We start from the raw sequence: 24,370 nt of genomic DNA, 5'->3' as shown, positions 1-24,370 counted from the left end.
ATAAAGCATATAATTAATAAGCAAATGAAACAACGGCCAAAGAATAGAAAATACCATGGGCTGTAATATTATTACTTTCAGACTGTGGTTTGTTTTATTGGTTACAACTTTTAGTGGTTTTTGTGAATCAGATGTTTATTTTTCAATATTCCAATTTTTTTGAAGCTTATCTTATTTATATATTTTTCATTTATTCAATAATACATAAAGATGACACTGACAGAGGCCTGCTGGCATACAAGTTTTTAACTTATTCTCGTCTCAAAAATATAAAATATAAACTATCTACAAAGTATCTAGTGCAGTATGTTTAAAAAGAAATAATTAGTAGTGCATAATATATTTTTATACGTATAAAAAGTGATTGAATATGTTTGTGATCTTTTTAAATTTTTAAAATTTATTTTTATTCTCTTAAATTTTTTTTAAATGGTTTTTTTTAAATTTTTTTATCTATATTTTTAGTCTCTTCTTCAATTTAGTGACGATTTTTACAACTTAACGATAAAATTAACGATGATTTTAATAATAATTTATTATTTATTTATTGAATTAACGACAGTTTTAGCAAACATTTTAGCATTAAGTATAAAAATATGGTGGCAAATTTTTAGAAAAATCATTCTTTAAATGAAATATTTTGAAGGATTAGAAACAAAATTTAAGATATTTAGAAGGACCACAAACATATTTAATCCTATAAAAAATAGGCATAACTAGTCAACAAGTTTCTTAATTTAATTTAATATTACAATTTTCTCTCTTAACTAAAAAACGTTACAAGTTAGTCTCTTAATTTATTTCTATTATTGTATTTGGTATCTTTCGTCAATTTATGACAAAAAAAAGTTAAGTTCGATCTCATGATGTTGTATGACGATAAGACCATTGGTACAAATTTGGATCATCATATATATTTAAAAATTAAAACTTAATCTTAAACTTGTTGTATAGGATTTGACAATATTTATATATTATTCTCTCCGTCTTATAATAAACGTTTAATTTGAGTTATGCGCCGTTTTTAAGAAAATGGTTAGATATGTTGATTTTAATGATAAAATTAGTATTGTTAACTAAAATGTCCTTATTATTTATAGTTAGTGGAATAGTTGAATAGAGTGAAAGTTAATAACTAAGGGTATAGTAAGGTAAAAAAATAAAAAAATATTGTATTCATATTGTAAAGAGACATTTATTTTGAGATAAAGAAAAAATATAAATGAGACACTCTTTAAGAGATGGAGGCAGTACTGAAAAAATCATATCAAAGAAAAGTAGGTAATTATATTCTTTTATGGCATCGACTTCTGGCGCGCACAGGTTCGTAATATGTTTGACCATATCATTCCACCTTTTGATGCACATGCAAGATAAGCAACAACCGCCATCAAACCTACATTAATGTTTTTTATCTTTAGAATCGTTTAATTGTTGTTGCGATTTATTGGATGTATACAACCTTATCGCAAGGCATATTTAATTTCATACTTGTGATAAACTACTCAACCAAACAATGTTTGAACTGCATCGCCACTTTGTTCCATGATAATAAACATTCAAGAGTTGTTCAACTTGTAAATAAGTTTAACAATATTAACATGGAGGATTTTCCATCCAGTAAAGCGTATTGCAAACGTCTGAACTCCTCTATGATAAACTAGCAAATGTTGACTCTTGGTTCATAAATATCAATTTGGTACTGAAAAACATGATCTTTGGCCTTATTGATGCTTATGTTAGATTCCTGACTTACATACAACACCCTGATCCCCTTCCATTATATGTAACTATAAAATTCAGGTGGAACATAAAGATATGCGATACTTCAAAGGGCATCACATGAATTTGACTCCTCCTTCACGTGGGTAGCGCTCGCGGGCAACACTAGAACATTGGTTTCCCCCACACCTCCTAAACCATATCCCACAAATGACCATTAAAACTAGCCTTTACCATCTCATGGCTATTGTGGCAGAGGTAAGAAAACACTCGCAATAATGATGTTCGAAGCTCCATAAAGGGTGGCCGAACTAGTCCTAACAACTTTGGAGACTATGGTCGTAGACAACAACAATGGCAGTAGCGGTCTCGTTGGCGGTAGTGGGCTTCTTTTAACATCCCACCTTGAACTTAGCTATCTTAAAATTAGAATAGGCCTAATAGTGTTGCAACACCCTAAACCCCGAAACTTATATAAAAAGATTAAATCGACAACTTAAGGTGTCACTACGACAACCATTCAAAAACTTTTGAAAATAATTAATAACATGCACTAGTCCCCTCTATGAGATTGGGACAAGTCACTAGTCCCCACATCTGAACTCCGGACTCATTTCTTTCACAACAACAACGACATATGATACATGACATACAATAATGCAACGACAACAACACAACAATGATTACAACCCCACATCTGACTGTAAACGATCATGAAACAACAACAACACAACAATAATTACAATCCCACATCTGAATGTAAACTAGCATGCATTTAAACGCATCCACGATAGTCCTCACTCTGAACTATGCATCTCAACAATCATCAGCAATTATTTCAAAATAATTCACATGACTATACTTGCACTTCACATCATATATTCACACATCGAATAAACATCCACACAACATGCAATCATATTAATTCATATTATCATCACTTCATTATTAATTCATTCATTCACATAATTAATTGTTAGTTCTTTACCGTCAATTGTCACACAATAAGTAAAATCACCAATTTCACATATTCCAGTACCCATCTATCCCCTTAATACATCACTATGGGATAGTCATACGCGTTAGCTTTCCAAAGCTTTGAACCTCACCTCATTTGGATTTACGAAACTAAAGTTATGTCAAAAACAGTCAGATAAAATAATAGGTTTCAACTCAACAATTTTTTTCAAAATTTGACTAGCATCAATCGATTGATCTAATTCCTCATTACATTTTGACTTTCCGATTTTTCACGTTTTGACTTAGTACAATTGATTGATTAGGTTAACATTGTTTAATTTTTTAGATTTTTTCCCAATTTTCACTTAATTAATCGATTGACACAGGATGTCAATCGATTAACGTCACCAATTTTTCTAAAAAAATCCGATTTTCAACATTTTTACTTCATCTTCTTCATCCCCTAAATCTCATACATCAAACCAATTCATATTATAACACGCAAAACATATCATATCATGAATTTAACCGCATATAACAATCTCATAACAATTAAACATGTTATAACACACAAATTATATCATGAATCATAACAATTGGACACATTATTTATACAATTTTCATCAAGAACACATGAATACATTAACAATGATGAAATCAAAAGAAAATCCTAGAGGAGGGAGATGATCCCTCTCTATCCTTCATATAATATACACTCATATGAGAGTAATCTCTCCCTTTACCTTATATTTCAAACAAAGCAAGTCATAAGCTCCTCAACAATTGAGTTTTCTTTCCAACTCCTAAGTTGTCTCTCTTACCTCTTTTCTCTTGTTCCAAAATATTAATTACTTTAAAAAGGTTCTAACTCTCCTTAAATTAACTCCCATAAATTAACTTATTCCTTTATTGCCCTCTACTCATTCTCCTATTCTCTATTTTTCATTACTCCTCTTATTAACTTTAATTTCTTTTATTTATTTCAATTTTTAATAACTTAATTATCTACCGAATTCTTTTATTTTCCTTATTTTAGACATATATTTAATTATAATGATATTTAGTATAATTTAGGACGGAGGAATATCTAGAAGTCATAGGTTGCTGCTATATTGATAAATTCAACATGATTTACATCAATCTCTTTCAATTTTAAGAATATACATGAAGAGATCAAGCCAAACTTTTTAGGAAGAGAAAGATCCAGCAACTAACACATCTCCAAGCATATAATGGGTACTAATTACACCTTAATCTAACTTAGAACTACTTCTCGTTGTTGTTAGTGGATCCCAGGGAAGAAGTATTAAATAATTAAGTTGAAAACTTGTTCCATACAGTCTCCTCTGATTAGTTGGGACCCCAACAACTCAGGTACATGACTGTCCTCAAAGATTCTTCTGATTGCTTTGCCTTCTTTTTTTGTCTTTTAGAATTAGAAACCATAGTTGAAGAAGAAGTGGAGGATGAAAGCTTATTTGCTTGAGAATAAGACCTGACATTGTTTTTAACATGATTTTGAAGTGACTTTAGTGTATGATTCCATCTGCATATACCTTGATCCTTCAAAGCTTCCACGACTGCAACACTGGTTGCTGCTGCCCATGCTCTACTTGTTGAACTCATCTTCTTCTGTGTTAATGATTCTTGAAATCTAATAACTGATTTTGTGGTTTTTTAGATGACAGAGAAAATGGATTACTAGTTTTGTAGATTTGATGGAGTAAGAGAAGTGAAGGAGGTTGTTATATATATATATATATATATATATATATATATATATATATATATATATATATATATATATATATATATAGAGAGAGAGAGAGAGAGAGAGAGAGAGAGAGAGAGAGAGAGAGAGAGAGAGAGAGAGAGAGAGAGAGAGAGAGAGAGAGAGAGAGAGAGAGAGAGAGAGAGAGAGAGAGAGAGAGAGAGAGAGAGAGAGAGAGAGAGAGAGAGAGAGAGGAGAGAGAGAGAGAGAGAGAGAGAGAGAGAGAGAGAGAGAGAGAGAGAGAGAGAGAGAGAGAGAGAGAGAGAGAGAGAGAGAGAGAGAGAGAGAGAGAGAGAGAGAGAGAGAGAGTTGGTTAATTAATAGGCAAAGAAACAACGCCCAACGAATAGAAAAATACCATGGGCTGAAATGTTGCTTTCAGACTGTGGTTTATTTTATTGGTACAACTTTTAGTGATTTTCTATACTATGGTTTTTGTGACCTCAGATGTGTATTTTTTTTCAAGTTTTCCATATTTTTTGACCTTATCTTATTTGTATACATTTCATGCATCTAATAAGTCCATAAAGAAGACACTGACAGTGGCCTGCTGGCATACAAGTTGGTAACTTATCTTAAAAATACAAAATATAACCTATAGACAAAGATAGTAGTGCAGTATGTTTTAAAAAAAGAAGTAATTAGTAATGCAGTATATATTTCTATATATTAAAAATAAAGCTACTGCAATGTCTACTAATCATGGTAATTTAGATAATGAGTGAAAACATTCCATCAAAAATAAATGTTATACAATGTTGGGAGAGATTTTCATTATAGAGCATTGAACATTGTGAGACTTTTTTTTTTTAGAGACACACCACATATTCACTCAAAATCTTAAGGTGGTAGATGAGTGGGTTCTCTCACTTATAAATACTCAAGTCTCCACATTTGCAACCAATGTGTAACTATTATCCACAATACTCACATTTGATACATTCTCAACATATAATAACCGAAGACACGTTTTAATTATTAAGAAAAACATTTAAACAAATTAAATTCTTAAAGATTGGTATGTTAGTGAAGATTTGAGATTTAAGAATGTATTTTTTTTAATTTAATTTTAATTCTGTCAAATACAAATAATTTTTGTATAGTTGCAACTAAGCTCACACTATAGCAAAATTGGTATGTTAGATAACAATTTTTAAAAAAAAATTATTTCGTCATCTTTTTCAAAATTTCTGAGAGTTTGTTTCAGATCATATAAAGATTTCTTAAGTGTATAAACAAAATCAGAATTTTAATGATTTTCAGAATCAGGAGGTTGATGGACATAAACTTCTTCAGTTATGTAACCATTCAGAAATGCACTTTAACATCCATTTGATATAACATAATACTATGATTAACAACTAATGAAATTAAAAGACACATAGATTCTAACATGGAAACTGGAGCAAACGTCTCAGTATAGTCAATTCCTTCTTGTTGACTATAACCTTGTGAAACCAGTTAGACCTTCTTTCTTACCACTTATCATGTTAGAACAATATTTGGTTTTGTATCTATACCTTGAGTTTTGATGATAACAATGTTGTATTTTTGTGAGAACAGTTTTAGTACTCTAATGGTTTGTTATTATGTAGCTTTAATAACCAGTTCTAATTATGAGTTTATGACGTGCAACGTCATCAGTTTCTGAACATTGTGTTCCAAATTCCGCTTATGCGTTAATCATGAGAAGTTCTTAAAGACGTCGGGTTGCTGCTGCAATGCACTTTCTACTTCTATATTGATTCACTCCTGAGAAGTTCCAGAAAGACGTTATGTTGATGCTGCAATATTCTCTCTGCTTCTGCTTCTGGATGTGACTCTGGTTGTTGTCGCAACCTGAAAAATACAGTGTGCGAAAAAAACAATCAGCGAAAAAAAAAATGACAGAAGAGTCACCACCGTGCGTTATTTATCCCAAAGGAGGGAAAGAAAACGCTCGAAGTAAACCTGAAAAGAGGAAAGGAAAAGACAGGGTCTCGCAACCAAATCTTGGGTTCGGGAGTCGGTTATGCGAAGGGAAGGTATTAGCACCCCTACGCATCCGTAGTACTCTACGGGATCCACTTTTGTAGTTCTTGTCTAAAGGGTGTGAGTTTATCTTGTGCTGTTTACTAAAAAAGGGGTCAAATGAAAATGACTCGCGCGGATGTCGCATCCACAGCATACATATCTCATCTGAATATGAGAATTAGAGTCTTCGTAGCTCGGCTACCTATGGGTTTGGGGGATGTGTGCTCGCTAAGACATCGCGTCTTATGCCTACGTATCTTATCTGGAATGAGAATCAGAGCAAGCCGTAGTTCGGCTAACTACGGGGTTATGGATTGGGTTTTGGATGAACGACGTTACTACGCAATCTACCGGATGCTCGACCTTTAGAGACTTACTCGCCTGTAGTAGAAGGAGTACACGTGTGTTTAGGAGAAGAAAAATCAATGAAGGGTTAGGGTTTGGGATGCTCATGCAAAAAGGCAGTCCTTGACGAAGGAACCTGCATAAAGTAAACACACAAAACATTGCCTCCTATCGAGGTCTTCCAACTAAGAAAGCGGTAAAAATACGGGAAAATGTAAAAGTACCACACGAATAAAGATCCGAAGTAATAGTAATTAACGGAACAAGGAAACCCTGAGATCCTTCCAAGCTAAAACCATCAAAGAAAGTGAGTCAGTACAGGTAATCGGAATGAAACCTCCAGGTGGTATCCCACAAATAAAGTGGAACACCAGGCAAGCTATCCCTGCAAGAGTATGTGAGCCCTCACAAAAACTCAACAAAAGGGTTAGTGAAACACGATAAGCATTTTTTTCATGGATAACAGTATGGTTTCAGAAACCTTAAACACTGTGGCATACACTTCAGAAATCATGTGATTAAACATTCAAGGCATAGGTTTCACTCATTCATGCATATGCGAAACCTAACGATATCCAGACTTCCAAATTCAAACATAATACATCACACATTTAGAACATTCAAATTGAAGGCGTAAAATAATGGGAATAAGGCAAACCTGATTGGAGAGCTTGATTGAAATTGAGTTGCACCCGTGAGGTTTACAAAACAATCTTTAGGGTTTATGTGAGGCAGAGGTGATTCTGTGCAGTTGAGTTCCCCTCAGGGTTTGGAGGTTGCTCTGAGTTCTCTGTCAGGTAGTCTTTCCAGGTTTTGTCCAGCCAGGGTAATAGGAATAGAATGAAATTTTCTTTCATTGAAACTCTGAATTTATAACCTGATTTTTGTGGACCTGTGGGCTCAGATGAGAGAGGCCCAAGTCCAAAATTTTTCTTTTATTTATTTAATTATTATTATTATTATTATTATTATTTTTCGTTTTTTTTTTCAAAACACGTGGGCTTCGCCTAGTGAGCATGACAGCTCATGAACAAACCTTTGCTCCTTCAAGATTAACGTTTTGACTGACGAATAGACCCCTGTTGGAAGTAACTCAAGTCTTTCCCTTGTGTTGACTGATCATCTAAATAGAGCCCACAAAGTGTCCTGGATGATGTTCAAGCTTCTTGGATCCGATTCCGATTGCCATGATGAAATGCAAATGCTAAATGACCTAAAAATGAATGCATGCATGAGGTGTAAAGCGTATGCTTCTAGGAAAAATGAAGGGTAAATTTTGGGGTATTACAGCTGCCCCTATTCAATCAACTGGAGACCTGGAAAGAAGATAGCAGCGGTTTTCGTGCTTTCGAGGTATCAAGGGATTGAATATAATAAAAGCCCGAAAATTTGCACTGAAGTGAAGTGAAGTAACAATGCCTGTCAGAATCGGCAAAGAGGTGGTCTTGAAAGAAGAATCCGTCTGGTACGGTGAGAGTCAGTCTGAATACCGAAAAAGAATGTTAACCTGGATACCAAAATAAATGGTAACACAGAAATAACCATGGCCTGAATGCCGCTCATCAGTCTGAATACTGGAAATGACTTCGATCTGAACATCGGGAGATATGAGATTATTAATATCGGTCTGAACATCGAGAGGTTGGCCTGAATGCCACAAGTTGCATCGACCTGAACGTCGGAAACTTCTTCGATCTGAACGTCGGAAAATTGGCCTGAATGCCATAAGTTGCATCGACCTGAATGTCGGAAACTTCTTCGATCTGAACATCGGAAAACTGGCCTGAACGCCACAAGTTGCATCGACCTGAACGTCGGAAACTTCTTTGATCTGAACATCGGAAAACTGGCTTGAGTGCCACTTCGATCTGAGTATCGGAAAATTGGCCTGAACGCCACAAGTTGCATCGACCTGAACGTCGGAAACTTCTTCGATCTGAACATCGGAAACTTCTTCGATCTGAATATCGGAAAATTGGCCTGAATGCCACTTCGGTCTGAATACCGAAAACTTCATTCCTGTCAGCATCGGCAGAAATAGGGAACGATAATAGAGGCGGCGCATGGGCCAATGACACTTGCTGGGGATAACAAAGGTAAGTCATGAACAATCTTCAGTCTGAGTACTGGAAACAACTTCTATCTTATCACTTGGGATACCGAGAATGTTTTATGCTTACATGCGTATGTTTGAATTTTTCAATGGCGTAATGCTCCATGAAAATGGAAATGCTACGCGATTTGGGAGGATGCAATGCAATATGATTCTACATGCAGGGATGCGAAATGCTGGGTAGAATGCCAAGCTGAGGCAAAGGGATCTGCTAGGGAAATGATCACCATCTTCTGGACCCTGGCAAGGCTGCTGGAGATGCACAGCGCAAAGAATTCTGTGGGGAAATGACCCGCCACACGGTGTTCTAGCAATGACGAAATACCGAGATTCTGACTGGGGAGAGAACGGCACTGAAAACCTGCTGTTGGGGAAAGCGATAGTGGTTCTGGCAACCATAATCTGCGAGAGATGACTCAGCAGGGGAAGCAAACACCGATACGGTACCGAGGTTCTGCTTCAAGGAAAGAAACCATGGATCTGGCATTGGGATTATCGATCTGGCCTCGAACTCTGAGGAGCAGCTGCTTCTGCTGGGAAGATACAGTCTGGCACTGTCAACTCTGCTAGGGGTATATAGTCTGACACTGTCAACTCTACTGGGGAGTGTATAATCTGAAACCACCGCTTGGGGGGAGATACAGTGGTGAGAACCTGCTGGGGATTGAAGAATCCAACGCTCTGATCAGCTCTGCAGGGATAAGATACCGAATTCGTCTGTTGGCGACTTCACTGGGGAAAACATTCACGATCATCTGCAGGGGATTTTAAGTAAATGCCCCGAGGGTACCTGTTCTGAATAGACGATCCAAAACACTTAAAATTTACAGCAATTTTAAATGATTATTAAGCATGTACTTGTAAAGCTCTTATGTGTCATGATGCAATGTTTATCAAAAATTTGGACGTCATTTTTGCAAACAAAACAGTAAAATGAAAATGAAAATAGAGATATACTGAATAACATGATTTTATTGATTGAATGGCCTCTGAATAGGCATTTACGTCAGGAAGCAATCCCTAGAAAGAGGTAATCACACAACAGATAAAAACAGACATTAATCTAATGGCAATGTGAAATGGATTTCTATTGGGTTCCAATTCTGCTATGACTTGCTCGTCTTCAAGATCCTCCAGATGATCAGCTTTCTGAAAGAGTGATTGGACTGTTTCCTATCCTTCAAAAGTTTCCAGTCATTGACACGAGATGAGATTCAGAACTACTCAGAACGCAGTCATTCGCTTAATCCCTAACTTTTGCCTGGATCGTCCTTTTCGGGTTTTCAATCCACCGGGATACCCATTTTTGCCTAAGTTGCCTTTTCAGGTTTTCAACTTACCGGGTGTACGATCTTTTCATTTTTAATCCCTAATTTTTGCCCGAACCTTTTCATTTTCTTGGTTCGTCGGGATGCCCATTTTTGCCTGGACTACTCTTTTTATTGTCCAGCGGGTCTATTTCATGCGAAGTATTTTTTAACTGCGTCTGAGTTTACCGGGGAAGTGAAGTTTTCACCGTCCATAGTTGCAAGCATTAAGGCCCCACCATCAAAAACCTTGGTGACAATATACGGTCCATCATAGTTAGGAGTCCACTTGCCCCTGTGATCTGTCTGAGGAGGAAGGATCCTTTTCAACACCAAATCTCCGACCTGGAAGCATCGAGGACGCACTTTCTGATCAAAGGCTCTCTTCATCCGACTTTGATATAACTTCCCATGACAAATGGCTGCCATTCGCTTCTCTTCGATAAGACTCAACTCATTGAACCTTGTCCGAATCCATTCAGCGTCGTCTAACTTGACATCAAACAGGACTCTTAGAGAAGGAATCTCCACTTCAACAGGTAGGACTGCTTCCATACCATACACAAGGGAGTAAGGGGTTGCCCCGATCAATGTACGTACTGAAGTACGGTACCCATGCAAGGCGAAGGGTAGCATCCCATGCCAATCTCTGTACGTAACGACCATCTTCTGCACAATCTTCTTTATGTTCTTATTTGCCGCTTCAACAGCATCTTTCATCTTAGGGCAGTAAGGGGAAGACTTGTGATGCTGAATGTTGAAGTTCTGGCACAACTCCTTCATCATTTTGTTGTTGAGATTAGAACCATTATCAGTAATGATTCTTTCGGGAATCCCATAGCGACAAATGATTTCTTTCTTGATGAATCGGGCAACCACATGTCTGGTGACCTTCGCAAATGACGTTGCTTCGACCCACTTGGTGAAATAGTCGATGGCAACAAGGATGAAGTGATGCCCATTGGAAGCGGTCGGCTCAATCTTTCCAATCATATCAATGCCCCACATAGCAAAAGGCCACGGCGAAGACATCACATTCAAAGGATTTGGCGGCACATGTACCTTATCAGCATAAATCTGGCATTTATGACACTTCCGAGCATATTTGAAACAATCAGATTCCATGGTCATCCAGTAATAACCCGCTCTCAACAATTTCTTAGCCATTGCATGTCCGCCGGCATGAGTACCGAATGAGCCTTCATGAACTTCCTGCATTAACATGTCTGCTTTGTGTCTGTCTACGCATCTGAGCAAAACCATGTTGAAGTTCCTCTTATACAGAACATCGTCTTTGTTCAAGAAGAAACTGCCTGCCAATCTTCTCAAAGTCTTTCTATCATTGTTGGATGCCCCTGCAGGGTACTCTTGATTCTTCAGAAAGCACTTGATATCGTGATACCAGGGCTTGTCATCAACTACCAGTTCAGCAGCAAACACATACGCGGCCCTATCAAGGCGCCTCACGTCGATCTTGGGAGCATGGTTCCAACGGATCACCGTGATCATGGAGGATAGAGTAGCAAGAGCATCTGCCATCTGGTTCTCATCACGAGGTATATGGTACAGCTTTATTGTTGTGAAGAAAGTCAACAGTCTTCTCGTGTAATCTCTGTAGGGGACCAGAGTAGGCTAGAGAGTGTTCCAATCACCATTCACTTGATTGATCACTAGAGTTGAATCTCCGAAGATGTCCACAGTCTTGATTCTCAAATCAATGGCTTGCTCAATACCCAAGATACAGGCTTCATACTCAGCTTCATTATTGGTGCACTCGAAAGTCAGACGAGCGGTGAAAGGCATGTGGGCACCTTTCAGAGTTGTAGTGACAGCACCAATTCCACTTCCTCTGGCATTGACAGCCCCATCAAACATTAAGGTCCACTTTTCGTCTGGATCAGGTCCCTCTTCAACAACTGGCTCTTCACAGTCTTTCATCTTGAGGAACATGATGTCTTCATCTGGAAAATCAAACTTCATCGGCTCATAATCTTCAACCGGCTGTTGAGCAAGATAGTCTGACAGAATACTCCCCTTGATGGCTTTCTGGGAAGTATACTGGATGTCGTACTCTGTCAGTACCATTTGCCAACGAGCAACTCTTCCGGTGAGGGCTGGCTTCTCAAATATATACTTGACTGGATCCATTTTGGAGATCAGTAAGGTTGTGTGAGACAGCATGTATTGTCTCGATCGCTTAGCAGCCCATGCAAGTGCACAACATGTCTTTTCAAGCATTGAGTATCTCGACTCGCAATCTGTGAATTTCTTACTCAGGTAGTAGATGGCATGCTCTTTCCTACCTGTCTCGTCGTGTTGACCGAGAACACAACCCATGGAATTGTCTAGTACTGTCAAATACATAATCAGCGGTCTCCCTGGGACCGGAGGCACAAGGATAGGAGGATTCTGCAAATACTCTTTTATCTTCTCGAACGCCCTTTGACAATCATCATTCCACCTGATAGCCTGATCTTTTCTCAACAATTTGAATATTGGCTCACACGTGGCTGTTAGGTGAGAGATGAACCTTGCAATGTAGTTCAACCTCCCTAAGAAACCACGAACTTGTTTCTCTGTTCTTGGCTCAGGCATTTCCTGTATCGCTTTCACTTTGGCCGGATCCACCTCAATCCCTTTTTCGCTAACAACAAAACCCAGTAGTTTTCCAGATCTCACCCCAAAAGTACACTTGTTCGGATTAAGCCTTAGCTTGAATTTCCTCAAACGCTCAAACAGTTTCTGCAAATTCACCAAATGTTCTTCTTCTGTCTGAGATTTGGCAATCATATCATCAACATAAACCTCGATTTCATGATGAATCATATCATGGAACAGAGTCACCATCGCTCGCTGATATGTTGCTCCGGCATTTTTCAGACCAAACGGCATCACCTTGTAGCAGAAGGTGCCCCATGGGGTTATGAATGTTGTCTTCTGGCGCCATTTTAATTTGATTATAGCCAGAAAAGCCATCCATGAAGGAGAATACCGAGAACTGAGCCGTGTTATCCACCAAAACGTCAATGTGAGGTAAGGGGAAATCATCTTTAGGACTAGCCCTGTTCAGATCTCGGTAGTCAACACACATCCGTACCTTTCCATCCTTCTTAGGTACCGGAACGATATTTGCAACCCATGGCGGATAATTTGTGACTGCTAGAAACCCTGCATCCAACTGTTTTTGCACTTCTTCCTTTATCTTGACAGCCATCTCTGGTCTTGTTCTTCTGAGCTTCTGCTTGACCGGAGGGCAACCTTCTTTGAGCGGCAAGCGATGTACCACGATGTATGTGTCAAGCCCTGGCATGTCCTGATAAGACTAAGCGAAGATGTCAACATACTCTTGCAGCAATTCAATCAACCCCTTCTTCACATTGTCTTCCAAAGCAGCCCCTATCTTGATTTCTCTCTTGGCGTCCTCGGTGCCGAGATTAATCACTTAAAAAGACTCTTGATGCGGTTGAATGACCCTTTCCTCTTGTTTTAATAACCTGGTAAGTTCTTCAGGGAGTTCACAGTCTTTATCACCCTCTTCTTCAGCTTGAAAGATTGGATTTTCAAAGTCGAAGCGAGCCATAGCAGAACTGTTATCAATAGGATCCGGTGATGTGCATCTGCATGAGTGATGGTATGTGCTTATGAGTGTGAAAAAAAAGTGGAAACTAAACAAAACATTGCCATTTTTTTTGAAAAACTGCAAAAATAGAAAGACAGGGAACGAAATATTTGAATGCAAAAAGACGTCCTTTATTTATGATAAAAAAATGCAAGTGTCACATAGATGAGCCCTACAATGAGTCATTACACCCTGGCGGAACGTAAGACTTGGATATGCATGAATAAACAAAGAAAATTACTCCTCCAGACAAGTGGCTTGGACAATCTCCTCAGAAGACCAATTGTTGAGAACTTCACCCGGGATCCTCGGACGCACCCAGTTATCGATGTTGCAATCACTATCCCCATCTTCATTGTTGACCGTAGAGACTAATTTGACTTCTCCTTCAACCATGTTAACGTTGGCTCCACCATGTTGGGGCATGGGATTGTTGACGACATTAGGAGCTGGTGCGAAGTTAACGGCCTTTGAATCAATGAGGTCCTGAACTACGTGCTTAAAAGCTTTGCAGTTCTCAATATTGTGGCCAGGTGCCCCAGAGTGGAAGCTACACCTAGCGTTGGCGTCATAACCCACCGGAAGCCTACCAACGGGAGGAGCCAGAGTGTGCAACTACACAAGTTATAGTTGTTGAAGACTAGAAAGCAACTGAGCGTACGACATCGGAAGAGTGTCGAAACGCTGGTCCATCGTCCTTGGCCTCGGTTGATAGGCGGATTTGTTACCCGGTTGTTGTGGTTGGTACTGAGCTGGTTGACGCTGTGGTTGTTGTTATTGTAGTGGTGCTGCAGCTGGAATGGTCACAACCGCAACATACGGTTGCTGATGATAGTTCTGAAAGTTATTCCTCCGGTTATCCCTGTTTTGATAAGAAGATATGGCACTTGCATCCCCTTCTCTCCTCTTCTGTCCCTGAATGAACGACTTCTTCACCCCTGATGAGGATCCACCTCCACTCTGGGTCTTGTATGTCCTCAGGTAATTTTCCATCCTCTCCCCGGTAGAGACCACATCAGCAAAATTGGAGGCATTGCAACCCACCAGGCGCTCCAAATAAGGTCCTGGCAGAGTGTTCATGAACATGTTAGCCATTTCCTTCTTCAACATAGGAGGTTGAACACGGGAAGTTGTTTCTCTCCAGTGTTGAGCGTATTCTTTGAAGCACTCATTGCTTTTAAGAGACAGATTTTGAAGTTGAGTTCTGTCCGGAGCCATGTCTGCATTATACTGATACTGCTTCACGAAAGCCTCAGCCAAATCCCTCCAGCAACGGATGTGGGCTTTGTCTAGCCTCATATACCATTCCAGGGATGCCCCAGCTAGGCTGTCCTGGAAAAAGTACATAAGCAACTTTTCGTCATCGGAGTATGCAACCATTTTACGGAAATAGGCTTGCACATGGGTCTTCGGGCAAGAGTTGCCATTGTATTTGTCAAATATCGGAACCTTGAATTTCGGTGGCACTCTCACACCTGAGACCAGCCCCAAGTCAGCAACATCTACTCCCAGAGGATTCTGTCCTTCCACTGCCTTCAACCTCTCTTCCAATCTTCTAAACATGGGGTCCACACCATGACCCATACCAAAGTCTTCCTGCAACAAGGGGAACTGATCGTCCTGATCATCATGAACGGGCTGTTGACCGGAGGTGACATGTAGGATTGGGATAGGCCTCGGTCCATCGGGTCCATTAGCCTCTCCAGCTGGAGGATCAGTCACCGTCTCTGGTTGAGAAGGGGGATTCCTCTGTATCATCTGCCTGAGCTCTTGCTGTCCCTGAGCCACCCCTTGAACCACATCCATGAATTGATTCATGCGGATTTTCATCTCGGCGAACTCTGCTTGTAGGCTTTCCATTACTCTCTGTTGGTTTCTGCGGGTACCGTACCGGTGAATGCCTGGGTCAGCTATCCTGCTGATTGGAACACCAAACAAACTGAGAACACTGTGGCGGTACCTGTTATGCAAGACATGCTAATGAATATGTAAATGCAATGACATGTTTATAAATTCCAAAGGTATTCTACCCCCTTGATTCCAGTCTCTCAATAGATAAACGATGTAAAAAAAAAAGACTAAGCCGTTGATGAGAACCAAGAAAATTCCGACTAGAATCAAGTAGAAGATATAAACCCCACAGAAATGGATAAACATGTGTGAATGATTATGAATACAAAATGATGTGATGCAAAATGATGTGAATGCAGTGCAGTGGCATGGGAATCAGGATCGCTGTATCTGCTTGAACATCTGTCAGGTTGCACTGTCTGGAGAGAAATTAAGAGCACACCAAATAAAGGTCATGGGATGGATCATGTTATCCTTAATATCAACCACCCATTTTGGTGGATTATGGTCTACACCTTATCAACACCCAAGTTTCATTGATATTAAGGATACCTGATCGGATCAACCATGAATCAAGGGTCTGTTGCAAGTCACGAGCATGGAGTTTAGGTTAAGAACCACCCAAAAGGAGTGTACTAAGGTTTAAACCTGCCAAACATGTTCTACAAAAGGTTCCCATAGTCATAATCCCATCTTTCGGATATTATCGGAGGAACGACTACTCATATTCCAAAAATATTCTCAAGAGAGACTCTTATGAGTGTAGTATCGCGTAACAATCGTATCAAATCTTACACTTGAACGACTTTCGCACTACGTCCTACGAATAGGGATGGGTTTGGTAAACTAAGGTCCTCGGCTTCTAAGGTCTATATTGGAAAAAGTAATGTCTAACCACAACTTACTTGTGTGACATTATTGATCTCAACATGACCTCCACCAAGTGAATGGGCTTGCAAGTCAACTTGCTAAGGAATAACTCCACACAAGTCGACAAGACTATGCCATTCTCCTATCCTAAGTGCACTCGAGTTCGGGTATAGAACTCATCTCACAAAGATCACCAAGCAGCCATAGCCAGCCAACAGATACAGCAATGATATGTACACAATGCAATAAGGTAAAGCAGGTAAATAAATAACTGTACAAAAGCATGAACACCCAATAAATAAACAAACTACAAAAGCTAGGAAGGACTCGCTTAGGGAAACCGGGTCCCCAGTAGAGTCGCCAGCTGTCGCAACCTGAAAAATACAGTGTGCGAAAAAAACAACCGGCGAAAAAAAAATGACAGAAGAGTCGCCACCGTGCGTTATTTATCCCAAAGGAGGGAAAGGAAATGCTCGAAGTAAACCTGAAAAGAGGAAAGGAAAAGACAGGGTCTCGCAACCAAATCTTGGGTTCGGGAGTCAGTTATGCGAAGGGAAGGTATTAGCACCCCTACGCATCTGTAGTACTCTACGGGATCCACTTTTGTAGTTCTTGTCTAAAAGGTGTGAGTTTATCTTGTGCTGTTTACTAAAAAAGGGGTTAAATGAAAATGACTCGTGCGGATTTCGCATCCACTGCATACGTATCTCATATGAATATGAGAATCAGAGTCTTTATAGCTCGGCTACCTATGGGTTTAGGGGATGTGTGCTCGCTAAGACATCACGTCTTATGCCTACGTATCTCATCTGGAATGAGAATCAGAGCAAGCCGTAGTTCGGCTAACTACGGGGTTATGGATTGGGTTTTGGACGAACGACGTTACTACGCAATCTACCGGATGCTCGACCTTTGGAGACTTACTCGCCTGTAGTAGAAGGAGTACACGTGTGTTTAGGAGAAGAAAAATCAATGAAGGGTTAGGGTTTGGGATGCTCATGCAAAAAGGCAGTCCTTGACGAAGGAACCTGCATAAAGTAAACACACAAAACATTGCCTCCTATCGAGGTCTTCCAACTAAGAAAGCGGTAAAAATACGGGAAAATGTAAAAGTACCACACGGATAAAGATCCGAAGTAACAGTAATTAACGGAACAAGGAAACCCTGAGATCCTTCCAAGCTAAAACCATCAAAGAAAGTGAGTCAGTACAGGTAATCGGAATGAAACCTCCAGGTGGTATTCCACAAATAAAGTGGAACACCAGGCAAGCTATCCCTGCAAGAGTATGTGAGCCCTCACAAAAACTCAACAAAAGGGTTAGTGAAACACGATAAGCATTTTTTTCATGGATAACAATATGGTTTCAGAAACCTCAAACCCTGTGGCATACACTTCAGAAATCATGTGATTAAACATTCAAGGCATAGGTTTCACCCATTCATGCATATGCGAAACCTAACGATATCCAGACTTCCAAATTCAAACATAATACATCACACATTTAGAACATTCAAATTGAAGGCGTAAAATAATGGGAATAGGGCAAACCTGATTGAAGAGCTTGATTGAAATTGAGTTGCACCCGTGAGGTTTACAAAACAATCTTTAGGGTTTATGTGAGGCAGAGGTGATTCTGTGCAGTTGAGTTCCCCTCAGGGTTTGGAGGCTGCTCTGAGTTCTCTGTCAGGTAGTCTCTCCAGGTTTTGTCCAGCCAGGATAATAGGAATAGAATGAAATTTTCTTTCACTGAAACTCTGAATTTATAACCTGATTTTTGTGGACCTGTGGGCTCAGATGAGAGAGGCCCAAGTCCAAAATTTTTCTTTTATTTATTTATTTAATTTATTTATTTAATTATTATTTTTTATTTTATTTTATTTTATTTTTTTTCGTTTTTTTTTTCGTTTTAAGTTTTCCGTTTTTTTTTCAAAACACGTGGGCTTCACCTAGCAAGCATGACAGCTCATGAACAAACCTTTGCTCCTTCAAGATTAACGTTTTGACTGACGAATAGACCCCTGTTGGAAGTAACTCAAGTTTTTCCCTTGTGTTGACTGATCATCTAAATAGAGCCCACAAAGTGTCCTGGATGATGTTCAAGCTTCTTGGATCCGATTCCGATTGCCAAGATGAAATGCAAATGCTAAATGACCTAAAAATGAATGCATGCATGAGGTGTAAAGCGTATGCTTCCAGGAAAAATGAAGGGTAAATTTTGGGGTATTACAGTTGTCAAGCTTCTAAAGAATGACAAGCTTCTGAAGTTTCGTTACTTAGATGAAGTTTGTGAAGATCTCAAGTCAGACGCTGACGTGGTCAAGGTTTTGACGGAAGATTCTAAAGATTCTAATATCAGCTTTGTGTTTCTTTTTTTCATGTTTCATCAACTGTTTCTTAGAAGCCAATGAATTTGAAGATAACATCAAGTGGATACGTGATCAAATAGTACATAGTACATATCAAATATTCCTTCCACTCCTTAATTCGTGAGCGAAAAACAGTACTATACATCACACTTATCACTAATATTGTGGGTGAAGGACTGTACGATGTACCACTCCTGTCACCAATCCAACAGTGAACAATTGCTCTATTGGTATCTTTATTTTTCCCTCCAACAGACTCCTTCTTATGTTATATAAGTGAGACTTGGAGAATTAAAGAAAGACTGAAGTACTACAATATTTTGACAAGTCTGTTTCTACGTGAAAAACTATCAATTTTTATAGACAATTTTCTTTTAAGTGTTTTGTATTTAATTTATATAAAATCTATTTGTGTAGAAGCAACTTGTAACACACAAATTCTTATTCAAACTGTTTGCTTGTATTTTCCTTAAGGGGACTAGGTTTTAGTCGGATCCTTGAGAAGACAAAGAAAATTATTCTTTGTGTTTGTTCTGTAATATGTTTGGTTATAGTGGATTAAGTCCTTAGGTATAATGCAAAATCACCTTGGCGAATGGACTGGAATAGCTTTGATTTCAAGCGATCCAGGATAAAAATATTTGTGTCTTTATCTCTTTGTTCTTAGTATTATGTGGTGTTTTTGAGTTGGTAAAAAGCTTTTGTTTTTAAAACTAAATTCAAATCCCCCATTTCTTGTGTTCTTTAGTATTGCTGCTAACGTTGTTAACAATAATAAGAGAGATCACTATAGTGATAAACCACTAGTCTTTGATGGTGAGAAATATGATTACTGGAAAGATAGAATAGAAATTTTCTTTCTTGGATATGATGTTGATCTCTGGGATCTTGTTGTCGATGGCTACGTTTACCTAGTTAATGTTGAAGGAAACAATATAGCAAGAAGTGCTATGACATATCCACAAAAGAAGGATTTCAAAAAACATAATAAGGCTAAAATGATATTTCTTAATGATATCTCTTATACTGAGTATGAGAAGATAACTAATAATGATTCTGCTAATTCTATTTTTGATTCCTTGAGAATGACTCATGAAGGGAATGCTCAAGTTAAGGAGACAACGGCTTTGGCCTTAATCCAAAAGTATGAAGCACTCAAAATGGAAGATGATGAAAACGTTGAGACTATGTTCTCAAGATTTCATATGCTTGTCCCATGACTCAAGGTTCTGGACAAAGGGTATTCTACTGCCGACCATGTCAAGAAAATCATGAGAATTCTCCCCCAAAAATGGAGACCTATGGTAATTGCCTTAAAGTTCGCAAAAGACTTAAACAATATTAGTCTTGAAGAACTTGTTAGTTCTTTGAAAAGCCATGAGATAGAACTCGAAGAAGATGAACCTTAAAAGCAAGGTAAATTTGTTGCTTTGAAGTTCAAGCCTGAGAAGACAAGGGCTTATCAAACTGAGGAAGAATCATAAGATTCTAATGAAAACTCAGAAGATGATGATGAGTTGTCTTTGATTTCCAAGAAGGTCAACAAACTCTGGAGGCACAGGCATAATGGGTAAGGTAAGTTCAAAGGATCTAGAAGGATTGTTGGTCGTTCTGATTCTTCTTCTAGACCAAATAAGCAAGGTTTTGGTAAAGAGGTTATCTGCTACGAGTGCAAGGATTCAGGTAACTATAAGAATGAGTGTCTTAAGTTGAAGAAAAAAGGCCCAAGAAAAAGTTCTCTACAGGCAAGAAGGTGTTAATGGCTACATGGGACGACTCAGAATCAGAAGAAGAAGATTCTGACAAGGAATAAGCCAGTGTTGCACTGATGGAAACTATAACTAATCTAGAAGGTTTTAAAGAACCAAAAGACAAGGTATTTTCAGAATCAGAATCAGACTCCGATTCTAAAGAGGTATTTTCTAATCTATCTCGTTCTGATTTAGAGTCATGTCTTTCTGCAATACTGAGAAAGTACCAAGTCTTTAGAGTAGGTACAAGGACCTTAAACAAGTCCAAGTAATTGCTTCTGAAACTCGTGGTGATCTTGAGAAAGAGATTTCTTCCCTAAACGAAAAAAAAAATCTTTAGAAAGTAACAACCCTGCTTTGAAAAGAAAATTTTCAAAAGTAGAGGAAGAAATACTCTCAAAAGCTTCTGGTACTGATTGCATCATTAGATATGACAAATCATTTCAGTACTTTCTGGCTAAAAGCATAGATAGAAGCAAAATGGCTTCCATGATCTATGGAGTTAGCAGAAATGTCAAGAAAGGTTTAGGTTGTACAGAAACTAGAAAACCTGACGAAAGTCATAAGATAAAACCAAAACCTCTCTATGAACATTTCGTTCCTGCTGGCACTGAGCTTGATTGTTCTGCACAGGCACGAAAACATGCACTGATACGGAAAAAGAACTTAGTTCTAAAACCTAAGTATCATGCACAAATTTTACTTGATTTTCTTTCTGCAAAAATTCCCAAGGTTGTAAGAAACTCTGGGAGAACTAACAAAAGAGGACTCGGAAAGTGAGTACCTAAGGATAAGATAATTTTTATTGCAGACATCCTTAGTAGCTCAGTTGAAACACCATTCATGGTACCTGGACAATGGATGCTCACGACACATGACAGGAAGAATGCATATGTTCCAAGATTTGGAACTTAAGCCTAAAAGCTTCGTTAGTTTGGAGGAAACCAGAAAGGGAAGATCATTGGCTCTGGAACTGCTGGTAATCGTAAACTTCCTTCTATTACTAATGTCCTTTTAGTCGATGGTGTGATGCATAACTTATTATCTATTAGTAAACTTAGTGACAATGGTTATGATATCATTTTTAATCAAAAGTCTTGTAAGGCTGTTAGGCAGAAAGATGATACAATCATTTTTAACAGAAAGAGAAAGAACAACATTTATAAAATCAGACTTTCTGATCATGAGGATCAAAATATAAAATGCTTAATTTCTATTAATGAGGAGCAATGGGTATGGCATAGACGTTTGGGCCATGTTAGCATGATAAGGATTTGTCAACTAAATAAGCTTGGATTAGTCGGAGGCTTACCTAAACTGAAGTTTGCTTCAGATGCTCTTTGTGAAGCATTTTCAAAAGGCAAGTTTTCTAAAACTTCTTTCAAAGAAAAAATGGTTGTTTTTACCTCTAGACTGTTAGAACTTCTGCACATTGATTTGTTTGGGCCAGTGAAAACTGCCTCTATCAATGGTAAGAAGTATGGATTGGTCATCTTTGATGACTATAGTCGTTGGACATAGGTAAAGTTCTTGAAACACAAGGATGATTCACATTATGTGTTCTCTACCTTCTGCTCACAAGTGCAAATAGAAATGGATTGCAAAATAGTCAAAGTCAGAAGTGATCATGGTGGCGAATTTGATAACAAGAATTTTGAAAATCTTTTAGATACAAATGGAATTTCCCATGATTTCTCCTATCCTAGAACTCCACGGAAAAATGGGGTTGTAGAAAGGAAGAATAGGACATTGCAAGAAATGGTCTATACCATGATCCAAGAAACTGATATGGCTAAGCATTTCTAGGCAGAAGCAGTTAAGACATTAAGTTATATTCAAAACAAGATTTCTATTAGACCTATTCTAGGTAAGACTCCTTATAAATTATGGAATAACAGAAAGCCCAACATTTCTTATTTCCATCCTTTTGAGTGTGATTGCTTTATGTCGAACACTAAAGAGAATCTTGGCAAGTTTGAATCTGAGTCATTATTGCATCAACAAATATCAATTACTATCAGTTCTCAAGGGTATTTTCTCTCAAGTCCTTGGTGAGAAAACCTTTAATCATTCTACCCTAATTTCTATGTCCATATGCAATGAGGGTGAAGTTAAGCTTTATTATATCAAGAATGCTCTGATTCATACAGGGTATCCCTAGTCCTAGGTGATATCAACTACAAAGTAATCTAATGAAAACCTTACCAATGGCGGTCCAGCCTAATCGATAACCACACAACAACCCCGATTGGTCCGAAAGAGAAAGCATTAAGCACATCAAAAGATTACCGTAAAAACAATATTATAAATGCAATCGTAAACTCATAGTCATTACAATTCTAAATCAGGGACACCCCCTAGCATTGGGGGGTTTAGCTACTCATACTGTTCAAAACAACTTCAAGATAAAAAATACACATTATAAGTAATTGGATGACGTGGATCTTCAATCGCTTTCGCTCATGAAAACCTTCCGCTCTCCAAATTCCTTGATCTCTGTAATCCTTACTTGTTTGACAATACCGTGTTCGCCTCCTTCCAAGATGATCTTTTCCCTTGTAAAAACTCTCCTAATATAGTGAAAATCCCTTGGCAGAAGGTTGAAATATCCAAAACATCCCCGTAGCTCAAGCCCGGCGAAAAAGCCCGAAAACTGGAAAACTAGTGTTTTGGGCTGACACGGTCGTATCAGGCTGACACGGGCAGCCGTGTCAGCTCTCTTCCTTGTTATTTTCTTACTGACACGCCCCAGGTGACCTGACACAACCGTGTCAGGCTGACACGGGTGGCCGTGTCAGGCCACTGTTTTGGGCATTTCTTGTATTTCCTTGGCCTTCCTCCTGACACGGCCAGTGTCAGGTGACACGGGTGGCCGTGTCAGGCCTTCTGAACTTGGAAATCTTCTTTTTTTGAACTCCAAAACTTTCCACTTTCTCGTATTGAGTCCATTGGATCTTCTCCGTGGACCTGGAGGGCATAAACACGAAAACTGAAGCGTAATATTACGAAAACACAAAATAAAACTAACAATTAATAAAATTGCTTAAATAACTTACGGGAATGAAAATTTACTTTAAAGGTACCATAATGCGTACACAATGTCTCAAAATCCTTGGTTTCTTGTCGGATAAGCAACGAAAATATAGTGAAAATGGTGACTGATCACAACCCCAAACTTAGCTCATTGTTTGTCCTCAAGTAATGTCCGATACGACAAAGTGTCACTTCCCAAAAGTTGTATTATTACCATGATACTGCTGAGATCTTTGGCCAACGCCTTCACTCTCCCTTTTATAGTTCCTGCTTTTCCTAATTAGTTTTATGTCGTACTTCCTCATCGAGGTACCGCTTCATCTGTCAGCTTACATCACACTCTCACCAAGTCTCTCGAGGTTAAAGTGTTTTCACTCTCAATTCAGAATATGCAATATCAACTCATAAGTTTGAATAGTTTCTCCTTTCATATCAACTACACACAACACACACTTTTTGAGGTCTTTCGGGTTGTAACGGGACTTTGGTTATGGTGTGGTAAATACAAATGAAGGGAAAACGAGTGGTTTTGGATTCAGAGCCAATGTTAATATTCTTTTCACTATGTTTTATTCTTTTCTTTTTCAATTGCTCAGTTTTTCTTTAATATTCTCTTTTTTTCCCAGCTGAGTGAACTTCCTTCGGTG

The 24,370-nt window shown here is 38.5% G+C and overlaps 1 protein-coding gene across 1 annotated transcript; it reads right to left on the bottom strand.

Moving 5' to 3' along the window:
* Nucleotides 1-3,766: 3,766 nt before the first annotated feature.
* On the bottom strand, nt 3,767-4,487 carry LOC127086832 (uncharacterized). Its single transcript, XM_051027648.1, has one exon. It carries the CDS (start codon nt 4,306-4,308, stop codon nt 4,033-4,035), a length of 276 nt encoding a protein of 91 aa, XP_050883605.1. The 5' UTR covers nt 4,309-4,487; the 3' UTR covers nt 3,767-4,032.
* Between the last annotated feature and the right edge of the window lie 19,883 nt (nt 4,488-24,370).

The sequence above is a fragment of the Lathyrus oleraceus genome, chromosome 5 (genome assembly GCF_024323335.1).
Source record: "Lathyrus oleraceus cultivar Zhongwan6 chromosome 5, CAAS_Psat_ZW6_1.0, whole genome shotgun sequence".
Lineage (NCBI taxonomy): Eukaryota > Viridiplantae > Streptophyta > Magnoliopsida > Fabales > Fabaceae > Lathyrus > Lathyrus oleraceus.
This window is presented reverse-complemented; position numbering and strand designations above follow the sequence as displayed.